The sequence below is a fragment of the Tiliqua scincoides genome, chromosome 3, assembly GCF_035046505.1.
Source record: "Tiliqua scincoides isolate rTilSci1 chromosome 3, rTilSci1.hap2, whole genome shotgun sequence".
Classification (NCBI taxonomy): domain Eukaryota; kingdom Metazoa; phylum Chordata; class Lepidosauria; order Squamata; family Scincidae; genus Tiliqua; species Tiliqua scincoides.
In genome coordinates, this window is record NC_089823.1 from 157549041 (window position 1) to 157569483 (window position 20443).

General features: G+C 40.8%; 1 protein-coding gene across 6 annotated transcripts in view; it reads left to right on the forward strand.

Moving 5' to 3' along the window:
• Window positions 1–20443, forward strand: part of PCDH15 (protocadherin related 15) — a 455608-nt gene that overhangs the window by 398540 nt on the left and 36625 nt on the right. For all 6 annotated transcript variants that reach the window (XM_066618750.1, XM_066618749.1, XM_066618751.1 and 3 more), the window contains 3 exons: window positions 8591–8767; window positions 15651–15869; window positions 19133–19243. In XM_066618750.1, the coding sequence (XP_066474847.1) occupies window positions 8591–8767; window positions 15651–15869; window positions 19133–19243 (507 nt within the window). The remainder of the gene's footprint in view (window positions 1–8590; window positions 8768–15650; window positions 15870–19132; window positions 19244–20443) is intronic.

Here is a 20443-nt window from a genome sequence, read left to right on the forward strand (position 1 = left end):
AGCCTAGAAAAGAGACGCCTGAGGGGGGACATGATTGAGACAAAACAAAACAAAAGAGACGCCTGAGGGGGGACATGATTGAGACAAACAAAATTGAGACACAGGGAAGGATAAAGTGGATAGAGAGATGCTCTTTACACTCTCACATAACACCAGAACCAGGGAACATCCTCTAAAACTGAGTGTTGGAAGGGTTAGGACAGACAAAAGAAAATATTTCTTTACTTGGCATGTGATTGGTCTGTGGAACTCCTTGCCACAGGATGTGGTGATGGCATCTGGCCTGGATGCCTTTCAAAGGGGATTGGACAAGTTTCTGGAGGAAAAATCCATTATGGGTTACAAGCCATGATTTGTATGTGCAACCTCCTGATTTTAGAAATGGGCTATGTCAGATGCAAGAGAGAACACCAGGATGCAGGTCTCTTGTTATCAGGTGTGCTCCCTGGGGCATTTGGTGGGCCGCTGTGAGATACAGGAAGCTGGACTAGATGGGCCTATGGCCTGATCCAGTAAAGCTGTTCTTATGTGACACTGAAGTTAGTGAAAAATTAATTATAATTTAACAAACAAAACTATCATTCATCATCATAAGGAAAGGCCACTTTTAATATTTTCTTTCCCCCCATTCCCTCTACTAGTAACATCAGAGCTGCAACAACTTGAACAAAATTAAACAAGTATGCTCTTAACTTGCAGTTCTCACATATTTAAAACCAAACTGCAGGATTAATATAGTGAAGCTTTTGTTGATTAATATACAGATTAAACCAATTGAAGCCTGCAGCCCTACTTAAAAGTGCTACGATTTAATGATTTATTTCTATGTCAATAACTGTTGTGCTCCTTCTTCAGTAAAGTAACAATGAATTAGTCTATGTAGAGGGTAAGTATTTTAGGTTAATGTATCTGATTAGATTAAGGAGACATGCTGTTTATTTTGTTGACTGTAACAACACTGGTAATAATTTCCCTTTTAATGTTGTTTTAGGCAGTTAAGTCACGGGGCTAGATCTAGAAGGCACTCTGTTATGTAGGAGTGTTTCACACTAGAAATGGAGTATGTTCTCTGCACAATCAAATTTAAACCATATGAGGAAACCTTAATATTTATTTAAGAAATTTATGTCCCACCTTTCCTTTGGAAAGCAAAATGCCCAAGTCAGCTTACAAATTTCACACACACAAAAAATGAGGCAACAATAGAAAAGCAATTAGTTTAAAAAAAACAAAAAACAGTTGAGGGGTTGGTATTAAAAATAAAAGGAGAGTGGAGTAGCAGCAATCATCATCATACAGAGTCACAAGAGGCAACCACCAACACATCCAAAAGCACATCCAAAACACACATCACTCAAACATTTGATGAAATAAAAATGTTTTGAACCAAAAAGCCAAAAGGGAGGGGCAGTTTTTAACACCCCTGGAAGGGAGTTCCATAGTTCTGGCACTACTGTAGAGAAGGTTCATCCTCGCGTTGCTGTTTCCCTAACCTGAGTGAGAAGAGGCACTTGCAGGAGAGCCTCCTCAGATGATAAAGAAGGCAGAATGTTTGGGGGTAGGTGGTCCCTCATATAATCTGATCCCAAACCATGGAAAGCTTTAAAGGACAATAGCAGCACTTTGAATTGGGTTCAGAATTGAATGGGCAGCCAGAGTAGCCGGCAGAGCAATGGTCCCATAGATTGAAATCACCTGGTTCCAGTAATCATTGATGTCGCTGTATTCTACATTCATTTCAGCTTTCATTACACATGCTGGAGTCCCAGTCCTGACCCCACACCTCCTCAACCACAGTTTTAAAAACTACAGGAGATCTGTGCTATCGTCCTAAGCCATAATAAGTTCTAAGTGGAGGAAGCCAGATTTCAGTCACTCCCCCCAACACACACTTTAAAATCCATTTTCAGTAAATAAGCTTGAACACTTCTCTGGTACAGCAGAGCCTTTGCACTCTCAGTCCATGAATATTTCAACCAGATTTTGCCACTTGTACTATTGTCAAATAAGTGCCTTTTCAGTGATGATGGTGGTGGTGGTGGTGGTGGTGTGATATCCCATCCACTGGTAATGGTTGGTAAAGGAGAAAACTCAGGAATAGAAACTTGCTCTAAAATGGAAGAAGAAATAGTAACTTTTTACATCCTTTTAGGAAACCCTGTACTTGAACAGGGTTCAATGACTAGGCTATGCTAGAGGGTAGGAAATAGGGGTGTAAACTCAGAAGAATTATTACTGTAGGGTGACCAGATACAAAGGAGGACAGAGTGCCTGTACCTTTAACCATTGTGCAGAGGAGGGAATTTTTGCAGGTGCAGCTCAGCATGGAAGGCTTTTAAAAGCTGCACCTGCAAAAATTCCCTCTTCTGACAGTGGTTAAAGGTATAGGCACTCTGTCCTCCATTGAATTTGGTCACCCCATATTACTGTCTACCATATGGTGCATTGAATGAGTGGTTCCAAGTGGTGATATAAAGAAATAAAATAACTATGGGAACATGTTTCTAGAGGATTACAAGATGGCGGGGTCATGTGGTCAAGAAAGATCTCTTTTGCTTAACATTGATTACATCACAGGATAGCCCAATAGTTGCTTGATAGTTGCTGTGCAAGGAGTATCTCATCATGTACAAAGTATTGTGCTTTGGGTGCTCAGGAATGATATGTCCCTAAGCAACAGAAGTGCAAATGTGAGAGATGATGTGTGGATTATGCAAACAATGCGTAGTAATTTGTTTCACCCCAAACTGATTGCACGTCACGCACTGATCTAATGTTTTCTCAACACACCCCCTAAGGATATTTTGCCAACAGAAACTGTAAAGGCATACAGTTTCAACACTAGGGAATGAAATTAGATTTTACTGTTGTCTTTGACTTTTACTGTTAGCCACGTTGTTGTATCCTTTGACATTTCTTAAGGCTTTACAATATCTGTTTTTAAATGAATTAAAATCGTCAAATCCTTACCCAATATATGTATGCTCAGCCTCTGATCCTCCACTGGGAATCCAGCAACCAGGATAGCATGGCAACGAACTTGAAGCAAATCTCAATATACAGTGTTAGGACTTTGTTGGGTCTATTATAATAATCTCTCTGTAAATTTCAGTTTTCAGTGCTGAAAAAAGATCTTTCACTATAATGAAGCATTAATACTCCCTCTGGGCTTTCTGTTTTCTAAGAATGAGTGAATAGTGATGGCTTTGTTGGGGAGAGAGTCAGAAGTGTGTACATTTTTCTCCCTATGGAGAAAGCTGAATTTTTCACACCCATATCCTCACTGATTCCACATCGTGCACTGATCTGATTCAGCCATATGGTGAAGTAGGAACTCACAGAATGACTTGACATTTTTGCATAGTAGGTTTATCCCTGCATACCAACAGCCAGCACAGATGTGAATGGACACCAAAGAAATTCATTACACATTGGCTTCAGTTTACACAGCAAGTGTTACTTCACAATATTGACCTAATCTCTGTACTGAAGGCAACATGTAGATCAGCCCTTAGAGACAGAAGGGAAGGTGTATTTTCCTACCAGCCTTCCATGCCTTCTATGGTTCAGAGTTCCATCTATATCACTCTTAAGTTGTGTTTATTACTGACTGGTAAACATCTTTGTGAAATAATATCCTACTTAATAACTACTAAATAACTTAATATCAGGACGATTGGTGATACATACTTACATTTCTCTGTAAACCGCTTTGTGAACTTTTAGTTGAAAAGCGGTATATAAATACTGTTAATAATAATAATAATAATAATAATAATAATAATAATAATTTCTAAGCTATGTTCATATTTTTGCTCTACCTTTCTACTCGAACTTGAGTCATGAAAAATGCATGATTTGAGGGTGACTCATTTACTCTTGAGTCGCACATGTCAAAGACTCTGAAAAACACTTGAGTTAGGGCCCCCCTGACTCGGCACTTGTCCCCGCATTTGCTGACTCAAATCTGCCTGTGTCTGAGTGTGCTTGCTTACCGTTTTCACAGTGTGAAGACAGTGGCGCCAGCATTCCAATGGGGCGAGCAGCAGGAACATTCCAGCCTGGAGGCAGGAAAGGGTTAATGTTTGCAATGAATGGGGAGGCAGGATTGGGCTCTCTTTTCCTTTCTCTGATAGGAAGGAAGGAACAGATGATTATTGGTCAAAGGATGAGCATTTGGATATTTTCATTGGCTGAGGGTAACAGGAGGAGGAGCCAAGGGGGTGTGCTTGCCTTATGACTGACTTGAGAAGCCCGGGGAGGGGGAGGAGGCAGGGATAGAGGGAGTTCATAGCGATTACACTGCACCGCATAGAAAGGGAGGAGGAATTCTCATTGAATGAACAGCTGCAGTGGGACAACTTCTGAGGAGGATTGCAAAGGATCAGGTCATCCTGGTAAGCTTTGCAGCTGCTGCGCATGACCTTCCTCCTTCTTGCAGCTTCTGCCCCCTCCTCTCATGCAGTCCCTCCCACCTCCTCCTGCCCTGTTTACAGATGGGCAGGGGCAGCAGGGGGCTAGGTAAAGAGAACTACCACACACACACACACACACACACACACACACACACACACACACACAATCCTCGGCAACAGCCCTATTTATTCCATGATTGGCTTTTTAAAAGGGGGATGCTCAACTCGAGTTCATTAGAGTCACTAAAGGGTGACTCGGATACTCAGAAAATGCCTCCATTATGACTCTTTAGAGTCAAGTCGCAAGGGGTGGTGACTTGAGTCAAGCTGCATTGGGTTTTCCCATCCCTGGTATTTTGTAATGCCTTTTGTAGGAAAAGCCACATTTTGAAACCACTTATCTAGTAGCAATAAAAGAAGGGTCATCCACACAGATGTCAGGAAGCATCCCTTTAAAAGGATAGGAGGCATTTATAAACACACATTCTACTATAAATACCACTCAGTGGCACATGGTAGGAAACATCTCAATGTATGCATTAAAGGGGGAAAAAACTAGAAATATTGGGCTTATGTTGTTTGTACAAAAACGTGACCTGTTCAGAATTTTTCCACATCTATACAGAAGCACTATTAATACTACTACTAAGTCTTTCTTTAAAATTGCTACCTCTGTATGTCCCCTGTTTGTATAACTATACTCCCTAATACTATTCATCAGTGAGGGTAATGAATGTCTGGGAGCCAGACCAAAGAACTCTGGGTGTCTGAGGTACTGTGCTAAAAGCTACTCTTGCATAGCCTCTGCTTCCATTGGAGGTGGGTTAAAGATACAGAGATTGGCAGCACCCACCAATCCACTACCTCATGCAACCACTTCAGTTATCTTCATGGATGGGCCAGACCTGCTCAGGGGCACTCATTTCTTTGCAGTCTCAGTACACATTTCCTGGTAGAGCCTGGGCAATGAAAATAGAATTAAGTTCTAAGTCCTGTTGAGTCCTGCGTGAGGGTGAACTCTGTATTCTGTGTGTGAAAGGAGGACACTCTGTGGGGTGCAGAGAGAAAAAGGGGCTTAAAGAATGAGTTAAAAGGAAGCAGTTAAAACTGTGACAAAATTCTTTTCTAGCATTGTGCAACATGGTGGTCTCGAGTTACTAAAAACCTAATGACTTCTCTCAGAGGGGTCTGAGTTGTACATCTCTCTTTCAGTATTGCATTTCATCTGTGAGGAGGGCATGGTCTGTGCATTGTGCAAGGAAAAATCAGATTTCTGCCTTCTCTAGAAAACAAGGGTTGTCCCTGACTGTTTGGTTATAGCAAATAGAGGAGGAAGGAGGAAGTGAGGCTAGAAATGTGCATGCCTTGCAAATGTTGTGAATTTTCATCTGAAAAAGCTTCTTTCCTAGTACCGAAATGAAAGATTTTGATACAAAACCATAAACAAAGCCAGCATGTGGAAATAATCTCCTGGGAAGCATTCTTTGCAATTGCAATGCAAGGAGAAGGGAAACCAGTTCAATTCACAGAAGGCCAAGTTATGTCATTTTATTCAAGCTCTCTACACTGAATGGGGTGCCCCAGTAAAAAAATGTATTACACTCTAAAGCTCAGTTCACACACACACACACACACACACACACACACACACAGAGGGGGGAGGGGGACAGCATGTTTGGTTAGCACAGAGAATAAATTGGCTCAGTATCATGTTATCTGCACAAGTGTTTTCCTCCCCCCTTCCTCTTTCTTGAGAGTACTCTTATGCTTACTCTTCAAGGACAGCCTATTTCCTTTGCCATTTTTTGCAGTGTGACAGAACTGTTATTTCAGTCAGTGACTGAATGTGATGATCCTTAAAATCATTCACATTTTTTGAAATGTTGAACGAAGATGAGTGTTTAAATTTAGGCATTGATGCTTTGCATTTCAGATGTGGTGGAAATGATGCACCTGTGGCTGACAGACTCTAATAATAATATTTAGCATTTATATAGCATTTTGGACTTTTCAAAGCATTTCATATACATTATCTCAGTAACCCTTTCAACCTGTTTGGTTTCTCTCTCAGTGGCTAGGATGAATTGGGGAGCTCCTTAAAGGGAACACAGTGAGAGCATGAGAGGCTGCCAGAAGCTTTCTTGCTTATGTTGAGCTCCTTACAAAACCTGCAGGAGTAGACCAGGAAGCTTTTTATGTGTTCCTTGCCTTTTTTACAATGAACATGGGAAGGTGATGGAGGCACTGGGGCAGACACTGCCGTGATAGCAGAGGCAGATCTACTGTCCGAAGCAACCACTTCAGTTTGCCGTCCAGCCCTGTCTATGTCACTCTAGTTTCCAATGGCAGTAAACTATTAATTTTTCTGTTATTAGGTAGCAAAAGTTTTCATTTTATAAACTCTGCTGGTGCTATTTTACTCTACAAAAATATGGCTTTCAAAAAGCATTTTCCCCATGTTACATTGGTCATAGAACCAGCTTTATTAGAGGCTATGTCAGTCTTGCATCCCTCCCCCATGATGTATCAGTGAGCTCTGAGAAGACTTTGGTTGGCCTTCTGAGGTATGCATAGGCTTCACACTGTCTCTCTGAACCTCAGAACAGGCATCGGAAAGGCACTTCCAATTTTTGCTTGGTTTTTGCCTTGCTCTGCTCTGACCCTCAGAGCTTATATGCATTTACTAGTATTAAAATCAGATTAATCCAATAGTGGAGGGACAGACTGACCGTCAGGGAGCACTATTTCCTTGACACATACAGATCTTCTACAATGTGCCAATACAAGTAGACAGGATTGGACTGTAAGATTGCCAGTTAACGGTGGAATGTAAGTATTTGAAAAGAGAAAAGAACCTCCAGGACAAGGATCAAACAACGCAGAAAATAGAGCCCTGAAAAGCAAGAATTGCTCCATTCCTCCTGTTGAATAGGGAAAGACAAGGAATGTGCATACTCTGTGGAATGATCCAGTAGAGTTAAATAAAATAGTGATGGAAAAGATATGAGGTAAGTCACAAAAGAAGGCATTTTACCTCTCCTTATCTTTTAATCTGGTAAGACAGGCTTGGAAAAAGTAGGGCAGGAGATGTGACATGACATGACACGCTGAGCCTTGGGGATACCTGAAAAACAGATGTCAAGGTTGATGTGATGTTGAGAACAAAATCCCACTCCTCCAAGGATCAACAGTAACCATACATTTATGGACCCTACCTCTCATAGCAACAAGGTGAATCTTCTGTTTGCAGAATCTCAGTTCTAGAAAAAGGCCACATAATTTTCCTCCTACCTACACAAGAAAAAAAAAGTTCTTCCATCTTAACAGCCATAATTTCTAGATATGTTTTTGTTTCCTCAGTAAGCCTTGAAGACAGATACATTGGCACAGAGTTCTTAGAGACAGAGGCTCTTAATGGGCATTTTTCACCACATCTTATTCCATGAATGGGGTATTTCCTCCTAGATTCAGGACAAGTGAGAACTCTGTTTTGTATGTTCCTGCTATGTTGGGTATTATTATAGCTGCATCACCAGAGCTATCGTTCAACAATGTGTCAGTTTCTGTATAATGCCTGTGGTCTAACTTCAGGTTTGCTTTTTTATTGTCCTCTGGTAAACCTCTCAGCTCAGCACTCTCATTTCTCCCACTGGTGTAAAGCCTACTTTATGTTCTTAGGAGGACTAGATGTACTGCTGCCTGCTCTGTTATGTCATACGGCATGCACCTATGAAATATTCTGCGGCAGCTCATTGTGGGCATACTTTGTGTGCGAGAGAATTTATTGCCTTTCTGTGAAGTGGTATAACTCCTATATAATGCTAACAGTTTTATTTATAAAAATACCATTGGAATTTCCCAAAAGCCATTTAAAACTCAAATGCTATCATAAATACAAAGCAATGGAGTTAAGGATTACGGTTCCTACACAGCTGTGTTTTCCCTTGCGGCACAACCCTATACATGTCTACTCAGAAGTCAGTCCCACTGTGTTCAGGGAGGCTTACTCCCAGGAAAGTGTGTAGGACTGCATCCTTAAGAAAATGGGGTTTTAGTAGCAGTGTTTTAGGGTCTCTGTGTGTCTGAGCATTAGAATTTAGCCAAATCTTGCTCCCCTCAACAAGAGTATAAGCCAATAAGTCACCAACACTGTTTGCATTCTATTTCATTATCAGGATACTGGAACGCTATATTCAAGACCAGATTCCTGGGGCAAAAGTTGTGGTAGAATCCATTGGAGCTCGCAGATATGGAGACGGTTATTCAGTAGAAGATTATTCAAAATCAGATCTTATGGTTTACGCAATTGACCCTCAAACAAACCGGGCTATAATGAGGAACGAGCTTTTCAAGTATGTATATAATGTCATCCGTCTTTGTGGCAGCCCTTTAAATATCTGTTTTGAAAAATATGGGGGAGGGTGTCCGTGACAATGCTACTCCCAAAAATTAGTATATTTCGCTTTTACATTATACTGAGAAGTGTATTGACCATTAAGTGCTTACATGCTATTGCCTAATATTTGTAGCCACAGCTCATGCCACATGATGTGGTGATATAGAAGGTTTGAGTTCCAGTGCAAATGCTAGAATCTTGCATCACACATATGGATTTGTAACTAACCTTATCTTAAGTCTCGTTCAGACTTTTCTCGTCTCTTTTGAAGCAGGGAAATAAAGTATCCTTGGATTGAATGCTGGAGCTTTCTATTCACTACCCAGCATTTTGGCAGGCAAAAGGAAGCACCATTTCATGTTTTTCCTGTCAGGAACAGGAAAATGACTTTTGACTTCACAGAAAGGAAACTAGTCTGGCATCGGTGCTTAGAAAAAGGAAGAGGGTAATCCTAATTATCTCTCATTCGAAGTGTCCAGTCTGTGGATTTTACCTGGGTTGTAAGTGTAGAATCACATGATGAAATTCTATACAGCAATATTCTCTGAATATAGAAACGTGTAGGTCAGAGACAAGGATTCCAGCCTAGCCTTTCTTCTCCCATGCTTGTTTTCTATGTGAAAGGGTTTTATTGTATGGAGTAGCATGTATCCACCATTTGTACAATGAGCTGGTATAATTCAGGCATAGGTTTGACACCTCATATGTGATTTCTGAGAACAAGGTCATGCAGCAAGACATCGAGGTTATATTGAATACCTTAAATTTGGTAAATGTCACATGTGAATGCTGACAATCTCATATGAATGGTGTGAACACACAGAAAGAAATCTATAAGTGGGGCCTCTTTATCCGTGAGTTTGGCATTTGCGGATTTTACTTACCATGGATGCTGAACCCCCAGATCGCACCCCCCTCGCAGACCTCTCCCAGACACAATTGAAACCTTGTTCTGATCATGTCTGGGAAGTTTTCTGAGCCTCTCTGAGGATAAGAATGCTACTCAGAACCTTTTTAATGTGACTTCTGCTTTCGGCGAAAACCAGAAGTCTCATTAAAAAGGCTCTGGGTGGCATTCTGATTCTCAGAGAGGCCATATGCAGCCTCTCCAAGGCTCAGAAGGGCTCTAGAGATGACTGGAGCAAGGCCGCGGTCACATTCAGAGCCTAGTTAGGTCAAAAACCACAGATTTAATTATCCACGGTTTTCAGCATCTGCAGGGGGGTCTGGGAACAGATTGCCTGTGGATACAAAGGCACCACCTGTATCTATAAATCCATCTGTCCACATATTTCAAACATACACATGAATGTTGACCATCACATTTAGGCCACTGCCAAATTTCGTACATGTATCTTTGATTTTCTGAATTTTACATTCCCAAAATTGGCCTGGGAACATCATTATGCTCACGTAAATGTTGACAATCAACATACTTAGTACATTTCACTGCAAGGGTCATGTGCGTGTGTGTACATTTATATTCTAATTTGTAAAGGCGATTCTTTTCTCACTCCAATCCTCAACCTATTTTATCTGCTGTCTTATGTCCATGGGGAAAAGAAGATGGTTCTTCTTCCAAATGTACTGACATCTGCTGCTGCTTTGCATTTTATTGTATCTCTTCTTCTCTAAGGAGAATGAGGACACAGTGTTCACTGATGGAATAAGATAGTCCTATCCATCATGTGCCCAAGAGGCCAATACCCCTGGGCTAACTTCTGAATTGTGATTCATTAGAGGGGTCTCATTCTTTAGAGTTCCAAACCTCATGTGGATGAATTATAGCCCAAGTGAGAAAGAAATGCACATGGAGGCTGCAAAGCAGAGGTGCAGTAAATAGCCCCATGATGGTTGGACACTGATGGTTACAAATACTAATTGGATAAGAGATTGAAAAATTTGCTTTACAATCTAATATTGTATGGGCAGGTAGCAAACATACAAACTGACAGAGACAAATGTTTGAACATACAGAACAAAACAAGAGCACACATTAGCTTCCTTTTAGTGTTTCTAGCCTCTCAGCAATATTGGTTCACCCTTCACCACCTCCATCTCACAAGAAAGAAATGAAGAACACACCATTTCACTGGCTGCATTTCCAAAGTGTAGTACAGAGAGTGAACTCCTGATGATTCAATCAGTACCTTCGCGCAGATAGGTCTAAAGATTGGAGAATTCCTTATTTCATCGGATACATGCAGAGCACTATATGTTGCTGATGCTTTGGGTGGCATTGTACTGGCAGAGAAAGCTACTGTACATTTTTGTCCTACTACCACCAGTTGAAATGCTTACATACAGTGGGCCTTCCTTATCCATGGATTCAGCACCTGCGGATTAGATTCAGCATCAATGCCGACCCGTTCTGGACGCCTCATTTGATCTCCTGATACGACCAGAAGGTGCTTGCAGAAGTCCTATAAGGGCTTTCCACAGACCTCAGTATTTGTGGAAATCAGTATTCACATGGACAGATCCCCTGTGGATACCAAGGGCCTATTGTACATATGTATGTTGAACCTATGCATGTTTAGTCCGGTGTGCTCCCAAGCAAGTGTACACAGGTTGGAACCCACACACACAATCTGTGTGTGTGTGTTTATATCTGATATAAAGGATTTAAACTTGAATACTTTGAAAAACCGGTGGCTTTTCTCCTTTATACTGTGCCAAGGAATCATCTTGTATAATTATGCATTAACTTAATGCACAGGCTTTTTACTGAAGCAGGTTAAAAAGGGGGAAAAATGAACCTTGTGAAGAAAGTGTGCTGTTTCTTGTTTTGAACAGCTACTGATTAACACAGGCTTAGAAGCAACCTAATTAAATTTTTTCATGTGCCTGCACAGTCAGCTTATTTTTTCCTCCTCTCTTCAAAAGGTTTTAAAAATTTAAATCAGCAAAATCCTAGGGGATACTTTCTTGGCTTTGGGGTAGAGGTGAACAAGTGTCAGCTTAGCAAAGTAAAGGAGAGAAATGAAGTGAGAGTTTCAATCTGACGCATTAACATGTTTTAGCTTGTGGCTGGGAATCTACAGAGATTTAGTTCGCATAAGCTCAGATGCTTATCCTAATCTCAAAAGCAACTCCAACTGGTACTTTCCTTCAGCTAATCCTGCAGTAAGGAGCTTTGAAGGGGGCTCAGTGACCCTTCCTGCCCTGCTGCAGAACGGTGTTGAGAGTTGGCTTTCATGGTCCTCTTCCATTTGGGAGGTCAAGCTGAATTCCTCAGCCACCTGTTTTGTTTTTTGTTTTTTGGGGTTTTTTCTGTCCTTTATATCCCTCATGACCTTCCCTTCTTAAGGATGATCATTCAGGAATGGAGTCTTGACAACAAGTAGAAGTCAAGAGAGGAGGAGAATAAAACTAGCGTGATCGCTTGCCCAGTTCTAGGATCTAAATGAATGGGAAAAACCTGCAGCACAATCCTATGCAAGTCTACTGAAGAAAAAATACCATAGTGTTCAATGTAGCTTTCTCCCAGGGAAGTGTAAAGGATTGTTTCCTAGAGGACAGCAAACTGCACAGTGGTAGCAAACTATGTCCCATAAAAGTAGAAACAATATTCTTGAATGTTAAAATGTCTCCAAGTTTTGGCAGTAAAGATGAGGTTCAGACACCAGTATTTTATCTATGAATCTGTCCTAATTTATTTAAATACCCACACAGAATGAACACTGTGTAATTGTATCTATGAGAATGACTTCCAGAATGGTAGCAGTGTTATAGTGCAATCCTATACAGGTCTACTCAGAATAAACCCCATTGAGTTCAATAGGACTTACTCCCAGGTAAGTGTGTATGGGCTTGTAGTCTTACATCACAGTCCTATGCGTGTTTATTCAGCAGTAAGTCCTGAATTCAATGAGACTTGCAGCCCAATCCTGAGCTGCCTGGTGCCCAGGACTGCAGTGGCACCAAAGTGACCACTGCTGCATCCTGAGCGCATCAGGCAGCTGCTGGCAGCTCCCAACATCTCCTCTGGGGAAGGGGACATTCATAAAGGGACAAAGTAAGAAGCTCCACAGTTGGGCTACTCAAGTCTGTGCCAGCTATTTAGCCAGCACAGAGAAAAGCAGCCCTGTGTCAGGCTGGGACGCCTGATGTGGGGCTATGCATTTGGCAGAGTTGAGCTCTGCTGGTCCCGCCCCTCTCCCTGACCCACCTTCTCCCCACCCTCCCTCTGCCCTGGAACGCCTCCTCTCCGCATCCACTCACCTCTCCACCGCTTGGCACTCTCCTGGAGCACTGGGCAGCATCCAGCCGGCCTCCAACTGGCGCTGGCCCAGCATCTGGGCCAGCTCTGGTGCTGGGCCAGCGCTAACTGTTGCAGGCATACCTTATGGTACGTTTGCAACAGTGCATGCTGGCGGTGGGCCAGTGTGAGCCTGTCAAGATCGAGTTCTTATTCCCAAGTAAGTGTGTATAGGAATGCAGGCTTTCGGCTCAATCCTATCCAACTTTCTAGTGCTGATGCAGCCGTGCCAATGGGGTGTGCACTACATCCTGCAACGGGGGGCAGTCATGGAGACCTCCTCAAGGTTAGGGAACATTTATTGTTAGCACTGCATTGGCACTGGAAAGTTGGATAGGATTGGGCCATAAGTGAAGTATTTTATGTTTGTTCCCTTACCTCAGGGATGCATTGCAGCTGCATCAGCATTGGAAAGTTGGTTAGGATTGAGCCCTTAGTCTCTTGCCACAGCAGAGAGTCTTGTATTACCATAAAGACTAATAAATGTATCTGATGAAGTGGACTGCTTAGGCAGAAATAAATTTATAAGTTTTTCAGGTTCTACAAGAGTATTAATTTTATCTAGTATCTATGGCTGCAACCCTATGCATACTTCCTTGGAAGAATGATCTTTTTTTCAGTGTGGTTCGGTTATTTAAAAGTAACCGAACCACACTGAAAAAAATATGTAGAGTATTTTAGCCCTTGCAGCCAGTTAGATTGCATACCTTGTGGCTTTGAACTCTCTCAAGACTGTTCAGAAGATATAGAAAATGCATGTAACATTACTCACAAAAGTAACTCCCATTGTGTGCTGCAGAGCTATTTCATAACTAGCACCACTGGAAAGGCACTATCAGATATCAAAAAATTCCTGTATTATCCTTTATGAGAAGAAAAACAGAGAGACCATTTCTCAAGCATACTGTCTTTTTAAAAACATTTTTTTTTAAATTGGTCCCCTGTTCCATTTTGTACAGTTTGCCAGGTTTCATATGGAATGGAATATGCACAGTTGAGCTATAAAAACCTTAAAATAGGAGTTTGTAGGGAAATTGATTACAGATTTCTTTTTTAACAGAGATTGTGCTAACACCTCCCAGAAGTATACTACTGGCAAAGCAAAGTATCTGCGTGTTCCTAGATAACTCGGCATACAAGAGCATCATCTAGTGTAGAGTCATCTTATATTACACTTGAATATTCCAGATAGGTTGTTAAATATAGCTCAAGGAAGCACACAGGACACTTACAGTCTGCCATCACAGCCCATCTCCCATCATAGTCCGTTTATAAAACAGAACCAAATTATATATTTCAGTATGTTCACTTTTTTTCCATAGGTTATGAGTGTTTAAGGCTGCAGTCCTTAGCTGGGACTGAAATCCATCAACGACAATGGGACTTTTTTCTGAGTAAATGTACATAGGCTTGGGCTGCATATTTCACTGAATCAGAATAGCTCCCTTTTTTGCTAGTCATTGTGGACATGTTTTGATGTTTTTGTTGTCCTTTGATGAGTGCTTCTTGGCCCCGTTTTATTTCTTTTTTTGTTTGTTTTTGCCCCTGAATAGATGAAGCTTCTTTAGGCTTCATTAGGAATCAGACAATTAGCTCAGTACTAGCTCAGTACTGTCTAAATGGACTAGCAATAGCTCTTCAGAAATTCAGCAGGATCTTTCCTGACCCTACCTGAATATGCCAAAGATGGAGACTAGGACCTTCCGCATCAAAGCTGTGTTCTTCTAGTGAACGATAGCAAAATGGCTGAGGGAATTATTCTAGTAATTTCGGGCCCAGAGCAATTGGGGTGCTGCACCAAGCTAGTGGGCACTGGTAAGTCGGCATGGGGGTGAGCAAAATGGGATGGGGAAAGGGCAGAATGGGGTGAAGACCAGGGTGGGGAGGGACAGATCATGGCCAGGAAGGAGGTGGTGTCTGCAGCAGCTGCACCACCAATATCTTGTCCCCCTTCCTGACCTCCGTCTGCCTTCCCCAGCCTACTTGGGCTTGCACTAGCAAAATTGCTGGTGCAGGTCCGAGTAATGACTTTTGGGCAGCGAAGACTTACCCACGGGCAAGGGAACAAATATTCTCTTATGCAGAGGAGGCCTCCAGGACTGTCCCTCTCCCAGGCAAAATGCAGTGTAAACTCTAGTGGCATCTTTGCATCAGCGAGGGGGGGGGGATTTAATTAGGAGTGAGCTGTTAGTCTGGTTATCTGTGGTGACTCGTGATTTTGTTGTTGATGTCACAGTGCTACATCCAATGCAGTGACATCATCTATAAACAATAGCCATTAACAAATGCATCTATAAGTAGAATCCCTGTGAGTCACTGCCATTGCCAATCTGTTTAAATGGCAGCGAGGGCAAAGGAGTAGGAAGAAAATGCTACCAAGAAGGAGCATTAGCTAGGGAAATATCAACAATATCGAAACAATGAGCATTGATTGAGATTTGTTCAATAATTAATGTGGTCTTGTTAAATGTGCTAATTTTGACTTGACTATTAAATTTTTAAAGCTCATGGCACATCCAAATAGTTTGATCTTGCCTTTTACACTTGTCATTCTTTTTTCTTTTGATTCATACTGAAGATTTCTGGATGGCAAACTTCTGGATATCAATAAAGAATTTCAGCCGTACCTTGGCCAAGGAGGACGAATTTTGGAAATCCGCACACCTGATGTGGTGGCCAATGTCAAGAAGCAGGCACAAGCCGTCGGCTACACGGAAGGCGCATTGCTGGCTCTGGCTGTCATCATCATTCTTTGTTGCATGCCTGCTATCTTAATAGTTATGGTCAGCTACAGACAGTAAGTATGTCAGCTTTCTTTGCTGTAAATGGTGTCGATAATGTGTCAGAGATGAAGGGCCATATATTGACAGACTTGGAGGCGTGTCTTATACTCCAGTATGCACATCTGAGGCGCTCTGGTTAGCATCTGTGGGTTAGTGGCCACAATCCAGCCAGGTCTCTTTTTACATAAACTAATAGTAGATTTCAAAAGGAGATTACGGTGCAGCAGAACAAAGTGGAGAAGCAGATATTTAGGAGTGGGAAGAAGGTCTAATCCATCTTGCACATGTTTGCAATTCTCTATTATGAGCATATAGGCTACAATCCTAATCACACTTTCCTGAGAGTAAGCCCCATTGAACAAAATAGGACTTAATTATGAGTAGACCTGGTTAGGATTGTGCCTTAAAACATATTTATATGCTGAATTGTCTATTTAAGGTATTAAACCTTTATAGCAATGCCTGACTTTTGGCTTCATCTTGCCATTTTATGCTATTCATAAGGTGCAGGTATATTCCCTGATGCCCCAGAGCAGTGGTTCTCAAACTTTTAGCACCAGGACCCACTTTTTAGAATGGGAATCTGTCGGGATTCACTGGAAGTGATGTCATGATTGGAAGTTACATCATCAAACAGGACAATTTTTAACAATCCTAGGCTGCAATCCTACCCACACTTACCCAGGAGTAATTCCCATTTACTATCATTGTTAAAAGCATACACAGAGTAACCTGTTAAAAGTACAGATCTGTGACATTTTCCCAGTGCAGTCACATGTCATGGTAGCATCAAGTCTAATATATTAAAAATAAAATGTTGAAATAAATGAGGTCCCACTGAAATTGGCTTGTGACTCACCTCATGGGTCCCAACCCACAGTTTGAAAAACACTGCCCCAGGGAGTTGCTGTCAGTTGGGGACAACAGTATTGATGGGCCATGGATTTCCAATCAATGTACATCAACTCCTTGTACCCACACCTTTCTCTTTCCTTTCCTATCTCTGCCTTATCAGCCTTTCTACACACATTTAGAAGCTATCTTGAAATGCTTCGTGCTGAGGGCTGATATGCTGCAAGGGAATCCTCAGTATAGGAATTTACTTCTTAACAGGGATCTGCAATGACTTGGTATGGCATTTCTCTGTCAGACTTCACATTCTTTTTGTGAAATCTGTAGTACTTAAAAAGACCTTGACAATCAGTCTTTCCTTTTTCAGTTAAAAAGTCTGTGCTCTGCAGTCCACAGGAAACATCTCTATTTTCCTCCAATTCTTATGAGTTCTCTTATGCTGTCGTCACCAGATACCAAGTTACTTAGTGCAAAGATTATAGCTGAGTGAACATAACTGTCATCGTCAGTGCACATAAAATGGAAACATTTAAGACTTGCTTTATATTAAAACTGTGTGTGTGTGTGTGTCATAGCTACAATTTTCCCCAGTACTTTCCAGCCCAACGGTCAGCTTAATATTCAATGAATTAAATTCTGAGTAGTATAAAAAAAGAACAGTAAAATTAAATGGATTTTACACTGCTTTACTTTCCAGTGTGAAATTAGCATTGTTGTAGCACTGCTCAAACACTGCTTGTACAGCCTGTAAATAATCCAAGAGATTATTACCTTTTCCTATTAAGTAGTGACTTGAAATTTCAGTATCCTGCACAAAAAAAGCAATAATAGACTCGGGATGAATTAATCATAGAAGGACAGCACATTTGTAATAGACCCCAAAATGTGCATCAGCCCAGTTATTTTATGTGTAATTTCTAATATTCTTAATATTCTATGTGTAATTTAAAATTCTATGTGTATTCTTAATATTCTATGTGTAATTTAAAATTGGAAGGAAATGATAACACTTTCTTTTTGTCCTCCTGACTTTCAAGGTCATAATTCTAGTTTAGACAGTGTTTTTAATCATTGGTTTATAGGCAATGTTTATCTAATAATTTTTTCTCTTGCAAATCATTTTTATGGCTTATTATACAGTTACTACAGTCAGTCAACAGTTATTACAGTTATTACAAAACTATAAAGGGAAGGAACTAAATAATTGACAATAGCAACAACAAGTGTAAGGCATTTGCCATTCCCTAGCCAGGATCTCCATGGAGTATGATTTCCCCCAACCCATACTATTTTTATCCCTGCCTGCCCATTAGCCTGTGTACCAAAGCTCTGATGAACAACAGCTATAAATTTTCATTATGGAAGGTACAAACAAGCCTTCTTTCCAAGGTAGTGACTGGATGGCTTGCTGTGTACCTGCAAGGCGCACCCAGCCAAGGGACAGGTGTGGGCAGAGATTATGTGGCTCCATAATACTGTATGGCAGAGACACTGGCTAGTACCATTTAAAGTATGAACTGTTTTATGAAATAAGTTCACTGTTTTTAAATGTATCAGAATTTACAACTTCTAACTATGTTTCTGAGTGAAACTCACAACTTGTTCTTTGTTATTTCTTATTTTTTCATTCTGCTTTACAAAACAGGTTTAAAGAGTAAGTATTTGTTTTTGGCCTTGTTTCAAATAATTAACTTAAGAAAGGTAATCCTTGTTAAGGTTTTGTAAACACTTGGTGTTCAAAAGAACGTGCAGCTTGCAGGGCATTGGTACCGAGAACATGAAGTCTCAAACGAAGTGCCCAGGAGGCTTTTTTGGGGCATTAGAAGTGTGCTACTGCCGCTTAATTTCTCCCTAAAGTCTATGCTGACTTTAGGAACTGTAGTGTACCTAGGCATTCTGGCACTGCTGGATATTTCACAAAAACCAACACATGTGTATATCCTGCAACTGAATAGTGGCATTGGAGGCTGATTAAGAAATATTTTATAGAAATGTGCAGCTTTAATATCTATGAAATATTCCTTTGTGGGAGTTATTAAATTATATATGTCATGTTTACCTGCATGCACTCTCTCTGTGTTTCTGTGCATGCACGTGTGTGTAAAGAAAATATTTTTCATTGAAATTACCCTCCACATTCATAATCGAGCATCAAAGGTTTTAATTATAATGATGTAAGTAATAATTTCTGAATTTAACAAGTTAGTGATTCAAGTCTTCCAAAACTTTCTCGCCAAGTATAAAAAAGGATACCAGATTTTGTACTGCTGCATGGTCTATTAAAAACATGTTCTTGCCATATTGTAATGCTATAAGGTGAAAAGCTGCCGTAAATATGTTTTGCCTGGCTGTTGCTTCTGATGTGATCTTGGCTAGAGAGACCATTTGTGAGACACTACTTTTCTCTCCATGTGATTCACCCAAGGAGACAAGCTGAATGTGCAAAGACAGCTCGAATCCAGATGGCCTTACCAGCTGGCAAACCAGCAAGCACTCCTGCCACTAATCTGTATGAAGAACTTGGTGACAGCACTATGTAAGTCCTCAATGATGTTTGTGGTTTAAAATGCTCCTAACTCAAGGCATATTTCTTATCCTTCCAAGATGATAGCTTTTGCTATATAAATTGCTGCCTTTTCTTTCTCTAATAGAGAATATTTGACAAACTACTATGAGTTTCCATGATGTGGAGTGCTGGATGTGGTTTAATGGTTACTCCGTAAAGGTTCACAGTTTATGTAGGTGAGGAAATGAGAGAGAGAGCACCCAGTAAAACAAAGGTTGGCTTAGCAGTTCATTGGTAGTTTATGGAACATGCAGGAGGACTTACCAGTTGTTCTGGGTGTGTCACAGACAGTGGGATGTTATTGTCAATGTTCATTAGTGTATATAATGGATTGCTGTTCTGGTAAGTCGAATAACATTATCTATGAAATGGTAACTCAAATGTTTCTACTAGATGAAAGTAATTCAGATAAATCTATTTTACATAGATGGAGTATATCTTATTGTGGAATTTCTTTTATATTTTAATATGAAATACTTGTGGTGAAGAATGAAAATAGTAGAATAACCAAAAAAAATCACTCTAACAATATAATTGCCAACCAAATAACATTTTTAGAATCTTTTACCATTTTTTTTTAAATCTCTTGGCACAACCATCTACTTGGCCCCATGTATGAAGAACTGAGTACAGAGCCATCCACATGAGGCACAAAAGTACTGTAAGGCCACTATGCAGTGCTGTGCAGTGATTTACACTTGGGTGCCCACTGTCTCCCAGTATTCTGGATGTGACTTGAGGAGTCTTCAGTCTTGTAAGGGTGTGATGCTGAGTTAACCCACCCAGCATAGAAAACATCCTCATTCTCCCAGGTTATGACTTCAGCTGTACACCTGCACTTCTTGATCCCCATGCAGAAGTTCTAGCGCAACAGAATTAAAGGAGTATGTGTCTAGCAGGAATAGTGTTTGTTATATTTGTGAAGAATATTTGTGCATGAGTTGGCAATGATCGCTATCCTGTAGGGTGGACTGATAGATATTCCATTTTAAGGTTGTTGGGTTTTTTTTCCTTTTTGTTTACGCACACAAAATGTGGCAATTGCGATGCAGTATCATCATTGAGTTAAAATTTACATTCACTGAGCCAATGAAAGTCACTGATTCTTTTCCTCAGTTTTTTAAGTCTGGAAAAGTGTTTAGTTTGAAGTGGGAAGTCAAATCATGGAGG